We start from the raw sequence: 20,311 nt of genomic DNA, 5'->3' as shown, positions 1-20,311 counted from the left end.
GTGCTGGAATGGCATAGTAGATAGAGGTATAAAAGTTAAGAGGCATGTATGGAAAGAATGGAAGAAAAAGAGAAGCAACAATACCAAGTAGCTAGAGAAAAATCTGGACATCAGATATATATGTATATCAAGGAGAGAAGGAAAACCTGAGACATTTACAGTATGTTGCATTTTAAAGATCAGAGGCACTCTCTGAGTGAAGAGCAGACTATATGATGCATTATACTGAAGCAGGGGAACTGAATGTAGAGGACATATGAAAGATAGAAGTTAATGAGTTAAGAATGCTTCAATAGTTGTATAATGTTAGAGTGTATGAAAGACACTGCACAAATGAACTGGGAGAGAAACTGGTTGATAGCAGAATGAGATGTAGTGTGCAAAAGAAAGAAAAAGAATTAGGACAGATATGTGCTGTATAAGGAGGATTACTGTTGGGTAAAGAGGTGTCAAATAATTGAAGTTGAAGGAACTTGTAATAGAAGACATAGTAAGAAGTAGCAAAAGCTCCTCTCAAGATGCTTGATCTACAGAAAATGATAATGAACTATAACAAGTGGAGAAGACCTTTCCCACCCATGCAGTGACATGGTGATGCAGACATAAAACGGTATTGACAATGATAAGATACATACATACAATCTTCTACATATACATATAAACATATGCAAGTTCACACATATATACTCATGTATTCATGCACAATTGCACACATTTGTACACACGCTCATATTCATACAAACAGAGGCAACTATACTCACACAAGTGCTCATACATTCATTGACTCAAATCTATATACTGACATACACAACTGTAGACATACATGCATAGCAATAATTATTTGGTTTAGTTGAAGAAAGAAGTGCTAGTGTTAAAGAATGATCAATAGTTGTTGTTGCTAACACCAAAGTACTGCATCTATTTCTCTCTTCAGATGATCCCATCAAATGCTTTGCTCTTCTTTTCTCTTCTATTTCATGTAACTTGATCTTCTGTGCTGGCAGTTTTAACAATCAGTTTCTAGCTTCTGACACCGAATTTAAGGTGAAGCTAGTTGTCTGACTGAGTGAAGGAGCTGCCATGTCACAGGGCAAGATAATGGCAAGACTTAGAAAACAACCAAACTTCACAGTTAAGTGGAACTGGTTACTACCAAGCAAGGTTCTTCAGTTGGACAAGCAGCCAATTCAAAAGTGGTCTGATAAACAATAAATTTGAAACATCTTTCTAATATATTGAAATATCTTGATTGAGATATTTCTCATGAGTCAGCATCTACAGAATTTGTTAGCCATGCAAAAATGCTATTAGAATTATATCCGACCAAGCTATATCAATAGGGGCAAATTAGCTGATACAAAATATTTTACAATTGTATCTATCAGTCTAAACCTTTAACCTTCACAAATCCCAGCAAATGACTTTCTGTCACTCCTTTATTAAATATTATTGTCAAACATTTTGTTCTCATGCAAAACACTCTTCACCTAATTTTTACAATCAATGAAGAAGCATGTAACCAGTTCTGAAAATGCAGCTAGCATATCTTCTCTCTCCGTCTGTCTGCTGTCTGCCCCACACTCTCTCTCTCTCTCTCTCTTTCTCTCTCATTCACACAGTTGTCTCTATGTTCTCTATTGCCTTCTAACTGACATTCTAATTTCTAATTGGCATGCGTAAATGAACAAATGTCTTACATTTTGACAACTATTTTATGCACTCTCAATATATATGCTCAGAGTTTATTTTCATAATAATGTGTTAGCTACTTGCTGCTGCTGCTGCTTCTCACTGTTATTTTTATTTTTCTGTTCAATTCAAACTTTTTGGAGCACTGATTATCTTACTCCAATCTCAAAGGAAACAAATCTTTTTAGTTATAGTCCTTTGTATTCTGAGTTCAAATCCACTGACGTCAACTTTATCTTTCATTCTTTTGGGGGCTTGATAAAATAAAGTACCAATTATGTATTGAAATTGCTATAATTGATTGTTCTATCCCCAGAAATTTGAGACATTGCACTTATGAAAAATTTCATTATCATTATTATATATTTTACTTCTCAGAGCTCTCAGTCTTACTTGCTCTGGTTAATTCTGTAAGAACAGACAGCAACCTGTTGTCAAAGGCCTCACAAGGTCTCCCAGGGTCTCTTTCCATGAATTATAAGGCTTCGTAAGTGTCGTGGAAGATACTCAACACCCAAGTATCAATCTCAAAATAATAATAATAATAATGATAATAATAATAATAATAATAATAATTATTATTTATTATTATTATTATTGAGTGTGAGAGCAGCACATGCCATCAAAGTGACACTGGAGTACAATTACACGAAGCCCGTTTAATAAGGGTACACTAGGCACATGCATCACAACCATATGTGCATGACATGGTGATCTCATATCAAGATAAATAGTGCACGACCTTGCAGGTGGGGCCCAGTTAAAATTTTCTTCAGGTCAAGTAGCCCATCCTGCTCAAAAGCTCGCTGAATAAGGTTTGTTTTAAGGATGATGAATGCAACTTTGATTATCCCTAGAGGTGTTTCTGTATCAGGAGGGGCCACATCTCTTTCATCCTCCTTGCCTTTGTTTTCTTTTTTTTTTTTACCTTTGTATGCTATGCATATGTCCCTTCTTTTTCAGTGTATACTGTGTATACTTACCTTTTTTTTTATCATTTAATTATCGTATGTAAACTTTCACACTTTATGTCTGTCTTTGTATTATCCCTCTCATCCATTGCCCTTTTGGCAAATAAATGAAATCATCATCATTATTATTATTATGATGATTATTATTATTATTATTGTTATTATTATTATTAAGGCGGCAATCTGACAGGATTGTCAGCATGCTGGGCAAAATGCTTAGCAATATTTCATTCATCTTTACGTTCTGAGTTCAAATTCTGCCAAGGTCAACTTTGCCTTTCATCTTTTCAGGGTCGATAAATTAAGTACCAGTGAAACACTGGAGTCAATGTAAATGACTAGTCCCCTCCCACAAAATTTCAGGCATTGTGTTTATAACAGGAATTATTATTATTATTATTATTATTATTATTATTATTATTATTATTATTATTATTATTGTTGTTGTTGTTGTTGTTGTTATTATTGTTATTGTTATTAAGGTGGCAAGCTGGCTAGATTGTTAGCATGCTGGGCAAAATACTTAGTGATATTTCATCTGTCATTATGAAGATAAAAGCATCGGTGAGAGAGTTCATTGTATGATAAATAGAAGATATCTGCTGCCACCCTTAATCACACTGTCAGCAAAACACAGTGAGATTGTAAGAGGAATGATCAAGAGATGGGCAATAAGGGTATGGAAACAAAGGAGATAAGGAAACATTCTACTGTAAATTGGTTTAGCTCCAGGTCAGCCTTGAACTAGCATTATCATAGTCGTTCCAGCTTATGACAATAAAATCATTTTTTCAGACATAGTATATCTATCACTTCATTAACTAGTGAGTTGTCAGTATTTGATATGTTAGGCGTAAAAGTTGCTTTGCCTCCAAGCAATATTCAACTATTATTTATGGCTGTTCTAGCAAGAAGATTGCCAAGAGTCTTTGCAACAGCCTTGTGTGTACATGACAAATACTCCAGACAAAAGTTTGATTCCAGCATTTTTCTAATCAGTAATTATTTTTTATTGTTGAAGACACTTTCTTAAACATTAGCTTTCTCGACTTTTTGATATTTTCTTGTTTGTTAATTCTTCTTCAATTCTTCCATTCAAGTTGCTTTTTTGTTTACTACTACTGCTGATTTTGTTGTTATTTTCAATAGCTTTATGCTAACTTCTGTTGCACTACTGGTGCACTGCCGTGTTTCTGAGGTGTGCAACATTGTTTTTGTCTTTCGGAAATGTAGAAATGGGTGTCTTTACTATGTAAGTTTTTCATTGTTGTGGGGTTTAATTTGTTGTTTCTGGTGTTATTTCATTGTTTCGTCTATTGTGTACAGAATAAGCAGTGTTGGTTGTGTTATTTTGTTTGAGTGGTGTTTGCATTTCAAATATGCTGTGAGACTGGAATTAAGTGTCATTTGAATGTGGAGCAGTATAAAGTCATAGGACTTAAATTCATCACCCCCCCCCCCCAACAAAACTGGTTGGGAACAGTCATGGAGTTCCAGGTGTTAGTTGACCCTAAAGACCCTAGTGATATTCCTAAATGGTTTTGCTTTGTGATATGCAATCCAATATGAGTAGAGGTCAAGAGCAAGAAGTCCAGATGCTACACCTGCTACAAATACTGTTGCTGTTGTGGTTGTTGCTTCTGTTACTGTTGTGGGATTATCTTTGTGTCTTATGCTATTGCGATTGCTGTAACTGTTATTTCTATTCTTGTTGCTACTGCTGTTGTAGATCTTTTCTCCTGTTTCTTTTTGTTGTTCCTTTTGCTGCTGTTGTTTTTGTCGCCTACTTTTCTAATTTATTTGTTTCACTCTGCTCTTGTTTTTTTTTGTTTTTGTTTTTGTGAGATTTCAAGCCTTTAACTGAACCCACATTACCTATAAAGTTGTTGATTAGTGGCAAAAACAAGGAGGCATTGGTCTGTGGTGTATCAAGGAAATCTAGCGTTATGTTTGGGGTGCCTGAGATTACCCTTTTTGTATTCCTCCCACACTCATACATGTCACAGAACCTTTTCTTATTTTATTCTTCTTTATCATCATCATCCTCATCATCATTTAATATCCATTTTCCATGCTGGTATGGGTTAGATGGTTTAACCAGAGCTGGAGAGCTGCACCAGGCCCTAGTCATCTTTTTTGGTTTGGTGTGGATGCCCTTCCTAATGTCAACAACCACTTTACAGAATGTACCAGGTGTTTTTTACTTGTCACTAACATGGATGCCTTTTATGTGTCACCCACATGTATGCCCTTTTACATGTCATCAGCACAGTTGCCTTTTACTGACTACAACCATGATTTCACTTAACTTGATGTGTCTTCTCAAGCACAGCAAATCACCAGAAGTCTTGGTCACTTGTCATCACCTCCATGAGACTCAACAACCAAAGATCATATTTCACCACCTTATTCCACATCTTCCTGTGTTTATCCCTTCCACAGGCTCTCTCCACAATTAGAGATTGTCACTTCTTTATACAGCTGTCCTTATCTGTACATATCACATGACCATACCAGCACAGTCTTCTCTCTTTCACACAATATCTGATGCCTTTTATGCCCAATTTTTTTCTTACGGCTGTATCGTTATAGTTAAGGTTGATCACACTCTCTTATTTAAACAAATTCCCCACTGTTCTTTGTTTGTTGCTTTCCAAGATATTTCACATTTATACCATCACTAAACATCATCAGAACAGTTGGTCAATGAAAGAAATTAGCTGCTGCTGGTGTTGTTTCAGTAGTCTCATTTTTATTATATGTATTCACTGTACAACAAAATACAATAAGTACTGTGTTTTATTTTTGTGTTTTTCTATTGAAAGTACTTTACATAATATGAGCAGTGCCTAACTGTGCTATTTTTTTCTATGAAATATATGTTTGTGTAAGTCCTGGTTGTACTTTGGTTATACACTTGCATGTTTTTTATATCATTATCAAGGCACCTATAAAGATTGTTTAATCTTTCAATGCTTACAAACTGGTTACTTCTATTTCTAGGCTTTTATATTTGACAGTTTTCTCCATTTTGTCTTAAGATGTACTATCAACCATTATAGTTGGCATCTCAGTTTAAAGGTATTTTTTCCTGATGGTTTTTGACAATAATAACTGGCAATTTTCCTTTAACTTCTTGTCTGTATGAATAGACTTATTCCAGAGTATGATCAGTTTGAGACCTTTTGTGGTGTACATTTCTATCATTTTTTTTTTCTGTGGGCTGTTATTGTGTAACCCCCCCCCCCCTCCGAGTAAATTGTAATGCTGACCAGTTATCTGAGGCATTCTCATTGTAACCATCCTGTCTTTTTAAAGGTATCTAACATGTTTTTTTTTTTCCTTTTAAAAAACTTTACAGTGTGATTTGTGGGTTATTTCGCTACTATTTCTAGCAGGTCACACAAATATAGATGATTCATTGGCTTGCAAGTACTTATTAATGCTGGCAAAATTTCCATTGTATAAAGGCTCCAACTTTTCATGCACATATGCATGCATGCCTACATGTGCACACACACACACACACGTGTGTGTGTTTGAGTATTTCCCTTTTGGCTAAGACCAGGCAGCCAAAAACAATGATTGATTGTTTCTTTATGACCTCTACATATTCTGCAGTTACTTTTATATTCTGGTTCATTATATGTTTTTATTAATTTCAGGTGGGAAGGCTTTGTTCTTGTGTCACAATAAAAAAAAATCTTTCACTCTCAACTCTGAGTCCTGCACTTCACAGTCCATGTAGAATTTTTCTTTTGCTTACTTTTGCTTAATTCAGTCTAGTCAGGTATTGGCCATGAAGACACTTTTCTTGCCAATATCTTATCATAAAATTGTCAGGTTTTTTTTGTCTGCTTCTTTTTTTTTTTGCTTTTTCTCTTAACTTCTTAAAAGTCAGTATTTTTGCTTCTCCATTTTCATCACAGCTGTATGTTACTTCAGCTTCTGTTATATTCTGTTATCTTTACTGGTTTCCTTGAAGACAGAAAACAGTTTTTTGCTTTCTTCATATTTTGTAGCTACAGCTATTTGTTCTCCATTATTCTTAACTAGATATTTTTGTCATCCTACAGTAAATAGTTTTATAATTTTCTAGTTGTAGTAGATTTCCTCATCCCTGTATTTGTGGTTGATGTAATATTCCTGTATTGGCAGCATTATGTTTCTTATTTTCCTGTCAAGTCTTACTAATTCACTTAGCTTCCAGCTGAGAACATTATAACTACAACTTATTACTGGAACAGCTAGAGAATTGATACTTATTACTTTATTTGTGGAAATTAGCTTTGATTTAAGCATTATTCTAATGTGTCTTTAATATTCCTTCTTTCAATCGTATATGTTGTGTGTTGTATTTTGTCTAGTTCATTAATTCTTGTCAGTTTCATCATCTGCCGTGTATAACACAAGGTCTTCCACATGATGGATGTCCTCCTATAGAATTTATACTGGAGTCCAATCTGGTTTAACAGAATGATTAAAGACGTCAATACTAGTCGGAAAAGAAAAGGAGGTGGAGAGAGAGAAAGACTTCTTGAACTATTTCTCTTTTAACATGGATGGGTTTCATATTTTATAATTCCCTCTTTTACTTGTATCTACTGAATTGTTTCCTATTTATTCATGACAAGTTTGATGTACTTGTTTGTTACTGGTGCTACTTCATATATGACTAATATTTCCAGGATGCGCAGGTGGGGAATACTATTAAATATCTTCTGATAATCTATCCATGTCATGATCACACATCTCTCTTACTACTGTCTCCAGTTATGGTTTTACTGATCAATAATTTCATCTTTACAATCATATGAACCCTTTAATCCCCTTTGTTCTCCTGGAAGTAAAAGATTGTTTGTTTGTTTTTTTTGTTAAATTTGATTATTTATTCTCTATGATATTGCCATTTATGCTTTGAAAACTGTAGGCAGGCAAGTTATGTAGTATTTTAGATCTACTGTTTCTTTGAATGGGGACCATTTACCATCACCACCACCAACACCACCACCACCACCATCACCACCACCACCACCACCATCACCACCACCACCACCACTACACTCAGTCAGCCGTTCTGATATTGTTTCTAACGCTTTCTATTGATCATTCTATATTTTTACCAGCACATTGTGTATATGTCTGTTAGATATTTCAACCAGAAGTCTGGAACTTTATCGCTTCCTGATGCCTTCCAGCAGTTCATGTCTTGTAGTATCTGAACTACTTGTTGTTGTTGTTGTTCTATGGTTTTCCACATTTCTTCAGGTGCTACACTTGTTATTGTTTTTCTTCATATTCTTGCCAGTGGCAATCAATTTGTTGTCCATATACCTTCTCCAAATTATTCCACCTCTGTTGCTGTTGGCACTGCATTGATTTATAGTCTGTTTTTACTTTGTTCTTGATAAAATCTTTTGGGGATGGAATCAAACTGTTTGTTTTGTCCAAAGAATCATTGTTGTTTTCAAAGTAACAGCCTCTTTGCAGTTTAGAGATTTTAATCATTCTTTGATTCTAGATACATTTAAACATTTTTTCATGTATTGTATTTCTGTTGTATCTGACTCTATTTCTGTCTTTCCATTGTTGATTTCATTAAGGACTGAGAGATATTTTATTTTCTATATTTCTTTGTATGTTTGTTTTCTATGTTGTTTATTTGGGTTTCGATATCCTTATATGAATTGTTTTGAGAGAGTACCATCTTTTCTTTATGTCTCTTTGGCTGATGTATAGATTTTACAGGAAGATCTATTGATTTTAATTCTTTAACTATTTCTACCTTTACATTCTTGTCATATTCAAAATTTCCATGTTTAGAATTTTTTATTTTTAAATCTTTCTCCTTTTGACTTTTATTCATATTTTTGTCTGTGTAATTCTTATTTAACCCTTGTTGATCAGTATGCTGTAGATATGCTAGGGTTTGATTTTGTACTTATTTTGTTCATTTTTGGGGGGGCTTGTGCTAGGTTTTTCTCAATATTTATAGGTTAAATATTTATTTTTGTTGTTTGCATTTTCATTGATTTTTTTATTTTCATCTTTAAAAAAATTTTTTTTTGCTATACATGCTTTCTTTTAAACTTTTGATTTCTGTATCTGATATCTTCTTAAATCAGTGAGTATGTTCAAATCCAAAGTCAGATTTAGATCAGGGTTATTTTCTTTCCAGATATTTTACATAAATGTATATTCCAGTTGTTTTAGAATAGACACACTATATCCCTGCCCATGATGGGGGAGAAAACTGAAAGTATTGGCATCATAAAGAACATCCAATCATAAAACACTGCCTCAAAAACACTTATCCAATTTATGCTAGCATGTAAAAACAAATGCAAAAATGATGACATTATGGCAATGCTGTAAAATATTTATGTAGTATGCAAATATATTCCTCTTGTATACATTTATATATTTTTTGTTTTATTTGAAAAGTCTGGCTCATTATCTCAGAAACTGTCATTAGGTATTGGCTTAATCATTTCTGGCAAAGTAGGACTTTACACACCCACACCCTATGCTTTTCCATGTTTCTTATGCACCAAATCCAAAGTATGCATTCCTCTGTTAAGTTTGGGCTAAATGACATGGTTTTCATTTGTATTCCTTGTCACTTTTGAGTAGGGCTGAATTTGTGTGGTGATTATTTAATAGTGTGTTTACACATGGTGACTAATTAGTTATTAGTATGAAAATTTACAACACATTAATTTACAAGTGAAAAAGCAATAAAATGTCATTAATAAGTTAATAATCTGTTACTCACAGGTATCCTAGAACATTTTCATTATTTGTTTTCAACTCTCTCCATTGTTATTTTATCGATGTTAATTGATATTATTCAGGGTAGTAAAGTTGCCATATCTGTTGTTATAATTAAACTGGCAGAATTGTTAAAGTATCAGACAAAACAACCATGCTGAATTCATTCCTTCTCTTTACATTGAGAATTAATATCCTGCTGAGGTCAACTTTGCCTTAACTTTGCCTTTCATCCTTCCAGAGTTGATATGATAAAGTATCAGTCAAGTTCAGAGACCAATGTACTTAGCTAAACCTCTTCCTCAACAACTGCTGCTCTTATACCTAAATTAAATTCCATCATCATCATCATCATCATCATCATCATTATTATTATTATTATTGTTGTTGTTGTTGTTGTTGTTGTTGTTATTGTTATTATTATTATTATTATTATTATTAAGGCGATGAGCTGGCAGAATCGTTAACAAGCCGGGTGAAATACGCAGCGGTATTTCGTCCGTCTTCACATTCTGAGTTCAAATGCCGCCAGGGTTGACTTTGCCTTTCATCTTTTTGGGGGTCAATAAATTAAGTACCCAGTCAAACACTGATGGGGGCGGGGAGTAATTGACTAGTTCTCCCCACCAATTTCAGGCCTTGTGCCTATAGTAGAAAGGATTTTTATTATTATTATTATTATTAAGGTGGTGAGCTGGCAGAATTGTTAGCACGCTGAGTGAAATGCTTAACGGTATTTCATCCATCTTCATGTTCTCAGTTCAAATTCCACCAAGGCCAACTTTGGCTTTTCATCCTTTTAGGGTCGTTAAATTAAGTACCAGTGAAACTATTGGGGGGAGATGTGATTGACTAGTCCCCTCCCACCAGATTTCAGGCCTTATGCCTATAGTAGAAAGAATTGTTGTTATTATTATTATTATTATTATTATTATTATTGTTATTATTATTATTATTATGGCAGCAAGCCGGCAGAATTATTTGCATGTCAGATCAAATGTTTCACTGGATTTCTTCCAGATTTATGTTGGAGTTCAAATTCTGCTGAGGTTGACTTTGTCTTTCATCCTTTCAGGGCCAATAAAATAAGTCCTGATTGAACACTTGGGGTCGCCTTACCTCCTTCATTGAAATTGCTGGCTTTGTGCCAAAAATTAAAACCATTATTGTTATTTTATTATCATCATTATTATTATTATTATCATTATTATTATTATTATTATTATTATTAGAGGGTAATGAGTTTTGCAGAATCATTGAAGGTTAGATAAAAGGCCTTATACTCACGTTTGTCAGAATAAATAATAATTCAAAGCTTGCAGCTGAAGTTACTGGATTGTCCACTCTTGCAATTTATATAGATTAATGGAGGACCACAAATTCCTATTGGCTACTATTAAATATAATATGGATCTTGCTATAAGCCATATCCATTTTGAAGATGTGTTTCAAAACCAGACAATGTTTGTTCATTAAGTGGTTCTATTAAAAATAAGTCATACAGTAGATGGTGATGAAAAAGCAGAGGAAAGCAATTTTCACTCTAAATAAATTATTCAAGTACTGTTTGAAAACGGAAGGTAGTAGAGAGAATTACTGCTGTTTTCCAATAAAATCTATGGAAGATGAGTGGGCACAGTAAGTTTTGTTTGCTTTGGAAAGGACCCAATCACACTGGCATTGAAAACTGGAAAGTGGTTGGAATTTTTACGGTGCTCTATCTTAATCGAGTAGCTGTCCCATATTTTCATGCTCCTCATCTATATTATGTCTGATATGTATACACACTCACACACAATTCATATTTTATTTAGTTTTGCCTCTTGAGATTCTGAGATCAAATTTGGGTACCAGACAAGCTCTGGGGTCAATATAATAGACTGCTTACTTTCTCCAAATTTCTGGCCCTGTATATATGTTACAAATCATTAATCATTATTATTATTGAGTGAGAGAGCAATGCAGGCGATCAAAGTAACACTGGGGTACAGATATACGAAGCCCAATATACCCATCATGACTACTCATTGGATAAGGTTACACCGGGCACATACATCACAACGACATGTGGGCAACATGGTGATCTCATCTTAAGATAAACTGCACATGACCTTGCAGCTGGGGCCCAGTTAGAATTCTCTTCGGGTTGAGTAGCCCATCTTGCTCGAAAGGTCCTTGAATAAGGTTTGTTTAAGGATGATGAATGAAACTCCCATGTTTCCAGAGGTGAATTAGTCAAACCCCAAAGAATTCTTCTCAGTACATGGCTATGATGCTCCCCCACTACTCCTGTTCATGATCAGAGATTAGCATGTTGTCAGTCACCAAATCGTCCAACCCATGCTAGCATGGAAAGCGGACGTTAAACGATGATGATGAGGGACATGCTCAGCTGGTTTAAGGTCAAGCAAATCTGTGATATTGAGCCAAATATTTGCTGTAGCCCATCTTTTATACCAAGACAAAAACATGTACATGATAACACTTCTAATCAGTTAAAATCAGAAGCCATGGGAGCCACTGCCTGGTACTGCATCAGGACATTTATTATTATTATTATTATTATTCAACTATACCACTCCTCTAAAATTGCAGGGCTTGTGTTTATAATAAAAAGGATTATTATTATATTGGTGATTTGACTTGGGTTCATTGTTATTCTTGGTTGAATTTAGGTGGGTAGCTGGTTACTACTTGTAACCTTAAGTGTTCACAAGCTTATCTTATAATAATTCTGCTTGTCATTATGTTACTTAGCCCGTCAGTAATGCTTTCACATCATTAGAGAAAAAGTGAGAAAGAGAAAAAGAGAGGGTGAGAAAAAATGAGCAAGAGAGAAGTGTTGGTAGTGGTAGAGGGAATGTAATATTAAAACTTTCACGTGATTAGTTGAAGGGAAAGAGAGGAGAAAGAAAAAGGAGAGAGAAAAAGAGGATAAGGTGAAGAGTGAGACAGAAAGAGGGAAAGACAAGTATCCATGATGTGAGGTAGGGGGAATGTAATATTTATTATGTGGTTGAAAAAGTTAGTTGAATGTAGAAGAAGAGAGTTAAAAATATAATTTTAGCAGAGGAGTGATGTTCTGATGGTGAGTTTAAAGAGAGGGAAAGGGGAGAGAGGGGGGAGAAAGAGGAGAGATATGATGGTGGTGGTGGTGGTGATTGGATAATGAAAAGTGTATTTCTATTTAATTGAGCTAAGTTTTTTTTATATCATCTCACACTTAATGCATATGCATAATTGCAAGTCATATGAAATATTCATGTTCATTTACATGGAAGATATATGCAATTTAACTAAAAGTTGTATCATATATATGGGACATTTCTTTTTTGTTTATAAGAAAAATGGAAAAATATGAGTCTGTGTGTTAAATCTATAAATCTGTGCATAAAGTATATAAAGTGTATACATAAAGTGCATTAAGTAATCACCGTATTCCAATTTCTTCCATTTTTCAATGAGTAGCAGATGAGTGCTATCTTTCCATACAGACACAACAACAACAGGCTTTGCTTTCAGGTTTTTTGGATAAAGTTTTCAAAAATAACGAGATAGGTTTACCATTAATTCTGTGAAATATTCACAGGTCCTGCTAGTTATTATTATTACTATTATTATTATTAGTAGTAGTAGTAGTAGTAAACTAGTATTTGGTCATCCCATAAATAATGCGTTTTTTTTATACTTCTTTTATTTTTCAAAATTAAGATAAACAAAGTTCTTTTTTAATCTGAAATATCCTTTCCTTCATTTTCTACAATGTTTTTACATCTATCTGGTAGACTTGCAAGGCCCCTCTTCCAAAATTCACTTGTCTGTGAAAAAAAATACTCCTCCAGTACTGTTCTGACCTCATCTACAGAATTCATATTTTTTCCATCCAAATGATTTTGAAGACTACAGAATAAATGATAATAAGATGGGGCAATATCTGGTGAATGTGGTGGATGAGTGTTGCATCATTTCCCATTCAAACTGCTCCAGCCTTTGGGATGTCGTCCTCACTGTGGCCAAGGATTATTCTGATGGAAGAACATCTTTCGTCTTGGAACCAAAGATAGTTGTTTTTCTTCTAGCGCTGACTTAAGCTACTCAAGCTGCTCATAGTAGATCTCCTTTGTTATCATTTGGTTTGGGTTTAAAAGTTCAAAATGGACTAAACCTTTCATATCCCACCAAACAGATAATATTCCTCACACTTTCCATTGCTTTGTTGCTTTTATTGAACTCATAAAGCAAAATATGCTCCTTTGTCACTTCCATATAGCTTTGAAAAAATAACTGTTAAAATCGAACTGCACTCTTCAAAACTTGTATTAACAATAAGGACAAGGTAAAATTACTCCCTGTTTTTATAAGTTGATGCATGTAGTTTATCCCATTCCCGTCTGACTTTTAGTTCATGCAACTGAAAAAACTGCATTATTTATGGGATGACCCAGTACATGCTAATTTAGTTAGCAGGGATTTTATCTTGAAGTTTGATAACAACAAGTCTCCTCATATCTCAAAAACCTTCCTTAGGATTCTTGCAGAGTGTAGGATGGTACATTTCTTTGAGTCATCTGTGTGAGTCTCAATTCCAATCTTTCAGTCATTTAGGTCGCATTCTAAGTGAACCAGTTACCACAGGAATAATTATTGTCTTAGTCTTTCACAGTCTCCTCAGTTCTCTGGCTAGATCCTGATATTTTTCAATTATTTTCAATTTCTATGGTATTGATTCTGCTATCATTAGGAATTGCAAGATTTATGGTCTTACACTGTTTCTTTATTTTGTCTTCTAAATAATCATATCTGGTCTTCTTGCTTCAAGAAGTCAGTCTTTATGGTGATTCCCACAAGATCCTGTAATTCTCATTTTCTACCACAGCCTTTGGTTTGTGTTCATACTGCTTTTGTGTTATTTTGAAGCCATACACTCAGCTAACATTCCATTAGACTTTTTTTTTACCTACACAGTCATGCCTCTATTTATACTCCTTTTGTGCTAGTATACTGCATTCATTCAAGAGGTGATCAATATTTTCATTTCCTTACTGCAAATTCTACATTTGCTGTCTGAGTTTTGTCAATCTTTGCCTTTATCAGATTTGTTTTAATGGCTTGTTCCTGAACAGTTATAATTAGCGTTTTGATCTTTTGTTTCAAGTTCCAATCCATTAGCCAGAGCCAGTGTTCTTTACTACCAACATTCTCAGTTTGTGGCATGAATTGGCCATGTAATTCTATTTCTTTCCATTTGCTTGTTCTGTTGTTCATCCTCTTCTCTTTGAATTCTCCTACTGTTTCGGTTACTTTTTGTGTATCTCTAGCTGTCAACAGTCTTCTATTGTTACTCTGCACAACAAAATTCTTGAAACCCAGTATCACACTACAAATAGTGTCTGCTGTGTTTAGTAATCTTCTGCCACCTTCCTTTCTTGATAGTTTGTTAGCATTACTTTTAAGGTGTTATTGTTATTATTATTATCATTATTATTAGGGTAGCGAGCTGACAGAATTGTTAGCATGCCAGGCAAAATGTTTGGTGGCATTTCATCTGTCCAATTCCGATGAGGTCAACATTGCCTTTCATCCCTTTCTGGGTCAATAAAATAAGTACCGGTTGAGTCCTGGGGTCAATGTAATCAACTTACCCCTCCTCCATAATTACTGGCTTTGTGCCAAAATTTGAAAGCATTATTATCATTATTGTTATTATTATTGCAAAGAATTTGCAGATGCAGTTGCTGGATTATCTGTGCTTGCATTACATAGAGGCCAGAAATACTCATGCTCTCAATGTCACACGTGGACTTTTCTCTAAAGAAATGATAAAATAAAAAAACTAGTACTGGGATTGATGTAATTGACTAACCCTTTCCCTCAAAACTGCTGGCTTTGTGCCTAAATCAGAAAGAATGATTATTCTTTCTTTTGTAAAGAAAGCTTTTCACTCAGCTGATAATCCTGATAGAGCTGCCATCTTGGATAAAGTGTCAGATGAGGCTGGGCACCTAGTGTTGTCAGGTATCCTCAGTATTACATCAATCAGGCAGTGCCATTAGTGGGACAATGACTCTCATTAGTTTATCAAGAGTTAGTGAAGGATATGCAGGTTGCTTTAAGCATTGACTTTGATATGCTGTGAAGACCCTTTCTAAAGACTGCCATGTCAAGTATTATGGAGGTGATGGAAATCCTAAACTGAGAATGGTACTAAGAAACACTTCCAGTTCACAGGAAGCTGTACTGGGCCAATAGTATAAACAGCAGAGTACATCTGTGATGTGGTACAACATACTAAGGGGTCAATGACTTGGCATTTTAGTGGCTTTTTGTTGAACAGATGCTGCATTGTTTGGGCTAAATCAAGTTACCTACTGGCCATCCTGTAAATATTGCTCTGTCGTTTTCCTTAACAAAGAAAGTAAGCAATGTCTTTACTTCTGGTGGTTATAGAGATGTAGGACGAAGGACAAGGCTGAATGTTTGAAGTCAAGTGTTTGCATTTCCTGCAAAATGTCCATTGTATTATTCCAGTACCACTTGATTTGGAAAGTCAGGATAGAGAGGGGATTTTTTTTCATTTATGAAAGTAGTGAGTTTAAAATATTTAACTGGTTTGTTTGTTGATTGACAATTTAGAAAAGGCAATTTTTTTGTATGTTCTGGACAGTTGGGATTTCTGAGAAGTCTTGATTTTTTCTGTATGAAGTCTTGATTGTGAGAAGTCTTGGTTTCTTTCTGCATGTGATTAAACCATATGAGAATTATATTGTTATTAATTATTATTTCTATTAATTAATATTTCATTTCACTTAAAGTGGTTAGCTGGCTGATTCATTAGCAGGCCAAGCAAAATGCTTAGCAGCATTTCATCCATATTTACATTCTGATTGACTTTGCCTTTCATCCTTTCAGGGTTGATAAGATAAGTACCAGTTGAGCAATATGGTCAATGTAATTGACTTAACACCTCCCCCAAAATTGCTGGCCTTGTGCCAAAATTTGAAATCAGTATTTCATTTCACTTGAATAAAACACTTCCGAAATTAGTGTTTTTGTGTTTCATCTACATAGAGCTTTACTTATGTTTTCATTGCAACTATATAAACTTTTATTACTATTAGTATTATAATTATTAGAGTGATATCAGTTGAAACTGATCACAAGGACACTGAAAAAAAAATTGCCTTGTAATATTTAGTTACATACTATTAAATTCTGAGTTCACTACACTCAATTTTGCATCTTACCATTACAGAGCTAATAAAATTAGAACAATGGGGTCAATCTGATCAGTTGTAGTCTTCCCTAAGTTAAGCTTATTCTCATGCTTGAATTATTATTATTATTGTTGCATTCTGATTTTGAATCCTGCTGAGGTCAATTTTGCCTCCAACCTTTTTGAGTTTGATAAAGTACCTGTCAATACCGAGATCAATAAAATCAACTGTCCCCTTCCCCACAGACTTGATAATGTCTGAAACAGACTGGCTAGTTAGTTGTTGAGGATGAACTAGCTGTCTCTCCCCTCCATTTTTTTCCCCCTTTATCTTTTTTATGTAAATCCCGACACAAATTGTAAACTATCTTTGTAATGTCTCCCTCATCAGATGCTCCTGTGGTGAATAAAAGAAATCATCATTATTAGTAGTGCCCCTTGGAAACACTGCCAAGCCAAGGATTTTTGGAAACTATCTATAGTAGCCCTCCACCAGAAATAATAATAATAATAATGGTGGATTGGCAGAATTAGTAAAATGCCAAGCAAAATATCTCGTAGCATTTCTTTACATTTCAGATTTCAGATCCTTCCAAGATGACCTTTGCTTAATCAACTAACACCTCCTTCCAGGGTCGATAAAATAAGTACCAGTCCTGTACTAGGGTCAATTTAATCAACTCCCCCCCCCCCCCGAATTTCTGGCCTTGTACTTATGCTACAAGCAATTATTATTATCCTCGCCCTCCTTCTCCTCTTCATCATCATAGCAATGTTGTAGATACATGTTTTGCTGTAACCAGCATTTGGTGTCTTATGTTTTGGAAAATTTGTTTCTACTTTTCTTTTTTCTAACATTTTATTTAAAGTTAGTATTAATAAAATGCTGAAGAGAATTTAATGCACATTAATTGGCTTCGTATAAAGAAGGAAAATAAATCTTTGCAATTGAATCCTTAGTTATATGTTATAGAAAAGATTGTGCAATACACCCCATGTTGAATTTGATTTAATATTTAAATGTCGTGAAGCAGCAAGCTGGCAGAACCAGTAGCATGTCAAGCAAAACACTTAGCAGCATTTCATCCATCTTTATGTCCTGAGGTCAAATTCCACTGAGATCAATTTTGCCTTCAACTTACTCATTCCTTGAAATTGCTGGCCTTGTATCAAAATTTGAAACCAATATTTAAATGTTGTTGATTTAGTTGTGTATTAATCTTGAATTTTTATTATTTCTTTTCTGTTACTATACAATCTATTTTCTGTTTTCCAGGAATTATACCCCATAAAGCACCTCGATCAGCCACAGAAGAAAATCTTGTTGCTCTAGCTGCTCAAGAAATGTTACATCCTACCAGTCCTGCAAACTCTGCTGAGCTCGAGTGGGACAACGATTACGTCAGCGCCGATGTTCTTGAGAGGGAACAACTTTTAACGGTGAGGAAAGGTGGCAAAGGAACATAACAGTCACAAACAATCTACCTACTGACAAAACATTTTACTTTGGGATTGGATTGCTACCTTCCTTGGTGCCGAAAATACAATTCTAAGGAACTATTACTGTCTGGCAGTGACAGTAGATATTTGACATACTACTAAAAAGTGGCTGTTGAAAGACTTTCTCACTGCTCAGGCAGTGCGCTGGTGTTGTGAACCACTTACCATGTGCCTGATATCTTTATGGCTATTTCTTGGTCCACTTACCTGTCCAGGCTGCAACTCTATAACTGTAGCCAATCTCGGACCTGCTACTACTGCTGCTACTGCTCACTTCAATGTTTACATTCCAACATTTTCTTTTGTTATGGTTTTTTTGTTCTTTATGTTTCCTTTTTTTTTTTTTACATTACATTTAAAGTTATTTTTCAGTTGTACTAAGGTTATTTTTCATTTTCTTTGCTTCCCATAAAACCAATCTTATCTGTGATTCCATAAAAGTAATTTGAAATCCTAAAGAAAAAAAAAATTAATAAAATTCCAAAACACTGTTTTACTGCATGTAGCAATGTGATATTTCTCCAGTGTTTCTGCATAGCTCTCAGTGTTAACTGTTTATAAAGCCATGTCTAGATAAATCTCTCTTAATAAACAATCATATCAGCAGTGTGTGTGTATGTGTCTTTGAGAGAAAGAAAGAAAGAAAGAAAGAAAGAGAGGGAGGGAGGGAGGTATACACATGCAGGTGACTGGGCGAGCGAGAAGTGTGTCTGAGTGCTGTATGTGTGTATATAAAATATAATTTTCATATGTAACCAGGACTTCCTATCCACTTGAGAGCTATTATTGTTCCCAGATGTTAAGGTGTGTCAATGGGACCTTTAACGGGGCTTAGCTGTCGTGTGTCTGCCTTTAAATTTTTAGCTTCATGGAAAACTGTTTTTAGGGCTTCCTTTAAAACACAGTACCATAGCTCCCTATAATGGCCTCATTTCTCTGTAACCTTCACTTTATCCTATTGATTTCTTGACTGAAGCTGACAGCTTTGATCTCAGATTGTTGCCAACACCACCCAAACAACCCTCTTAGAGACGACCAACAGAATACATCCACAGCTTTCCTCCACTCATCTCATGTATCATTCTTTCATTGTCAATATTTCATTTTTTGATCCCCCAGCCCATCACCACGATTAATGACCACTGATTCTTCACAATATTATGGCATCATTCTCATACAAGTTGTTTCAAGTATCTTTCAAAATGGTCTCAACTGCTGTTTCTTAGGAACTGCCTTAGATGTTGATGACCCAGCATCCAATTCTGTACAGCATCTCATGCCACAGTCCTCATCCAAAATTCTAATACTGTTCTCATAGGCATATCTCATATTTTATAGTTTTCATTCCATTGATTTAGCAAGCCAACACATAGTTCTTACTGTTTTCTTCTTCATTATTGTTATATTATTATTATTATTATCATTATCATTATTATTATTATTATTATTATGGCGAGCCGGCAGAATCATTAGCATGCAGGACGAAATACTTAGCGGTATTTTATCTGTCGTTACATTCTGAGTTCAAATTCTGCTGAGGTTGACTTTGCCTTTCATCCTTTCGGGGGTTGATAAATTAAGTACCAGTTGCATACTGGGTCGATCTAATTGACTGGCTCCCTCCCTAAAAATTTCAGGCCTTGTGCCAAGAGTAGAAAAGATTATTATTATTATTGTTATTATTATTATTCAAATTCCACTAAGGTCAACTTTACCTTTCATCACTTTGAGGTTGATAAAATAAGTACCAGTTAAACACTGGGTCGATATAATCGACTCATCCCCTCCTCCAAAATTTCTGCCCTTGTGGCAGAATTTGAAACCATTATTATTATTATTATTATTATTATTATTATTATTATTATTATTCAAATTCTGCTGAGGTCAACTTTGCCTTTCATCCTTTCGGGGTCAGTGAAATAAGTACCAGTCGAGCCCTGGGATCGATGTAATCGACTATCCCTCTCCCCAAAATTTCAGGCCTTGTGCCTATAGTAGAAAGGATTATTATTATTATGAAGGCGGCGAGCTGGCAGCGTTGTTAACATGCTGGGTGAAATGCCTAGCAGTATTTCGTCTGCCGCTACGTTCTGAGTTCAAATTCCGCCAAGGTCAACTTTGCCTTTCATCCTTTCAGGGTAGATAAATTGAGTACCAGTTAACACTG

At 34.8% G+C, this 20,311-nt stretch overlaps 1 protein-coding gene across 8 annotated transcripts in view; it reads left to right on the top strand.

Annotated features, from left to right (window-relative positions):
• The window catches only part of LOC106871165 (AP-1 complex-associated regulatory protein), a 250,197-nt gene extending 230,394 nt beyond the window's left edge, over nt 1–19,803 (top strand). For 4 of the 8 annotated variants that reach the window (XM_052967475.2, XM_052967473.2, XM_052967476.2 and 1 more), the window contains exon 9: nt 17,921–18,244. In XM_052967475.2, the coding sequence (XP_052823435.1) occupies nt 17,921–18,111 (191 nt within the window). In that variant the 3' untranslated portion in view covers nt 18,112–18,244. Of the gene's footprint in view, nt 1–17,920 lie in introns of all 8 variants that reach the window. The other 4 variants (XM_052967474.2, XM_089351435.1, XM_052967472.2 and 1 more) reach the window with 4 other exon arrangements.
• The last annotated feature ends 508 nt before the right edge of the window (nt 19,804–20,311 follow it).

This window comes from Octopus bimaculoides, chromosome 4 (assembly GCF_046866305.1).
Source record: "Octopus bimaculoides isolate indiv1 chromosome 4, ASM4686630v1, whole genome shotgun sequence".
Classification (NCBI taxonomy): domain Eukaryota; kingdom Metazoa; phylum Mollusca; class Cephalopoda; order Octopoda; family Octopodidae; genus Octopus; species Octopus bimaculoides.
Note: the sequence above shows the minus strand (reverse complement) of the source record. Positions and strands in the feature narration are given on the sequence as shown.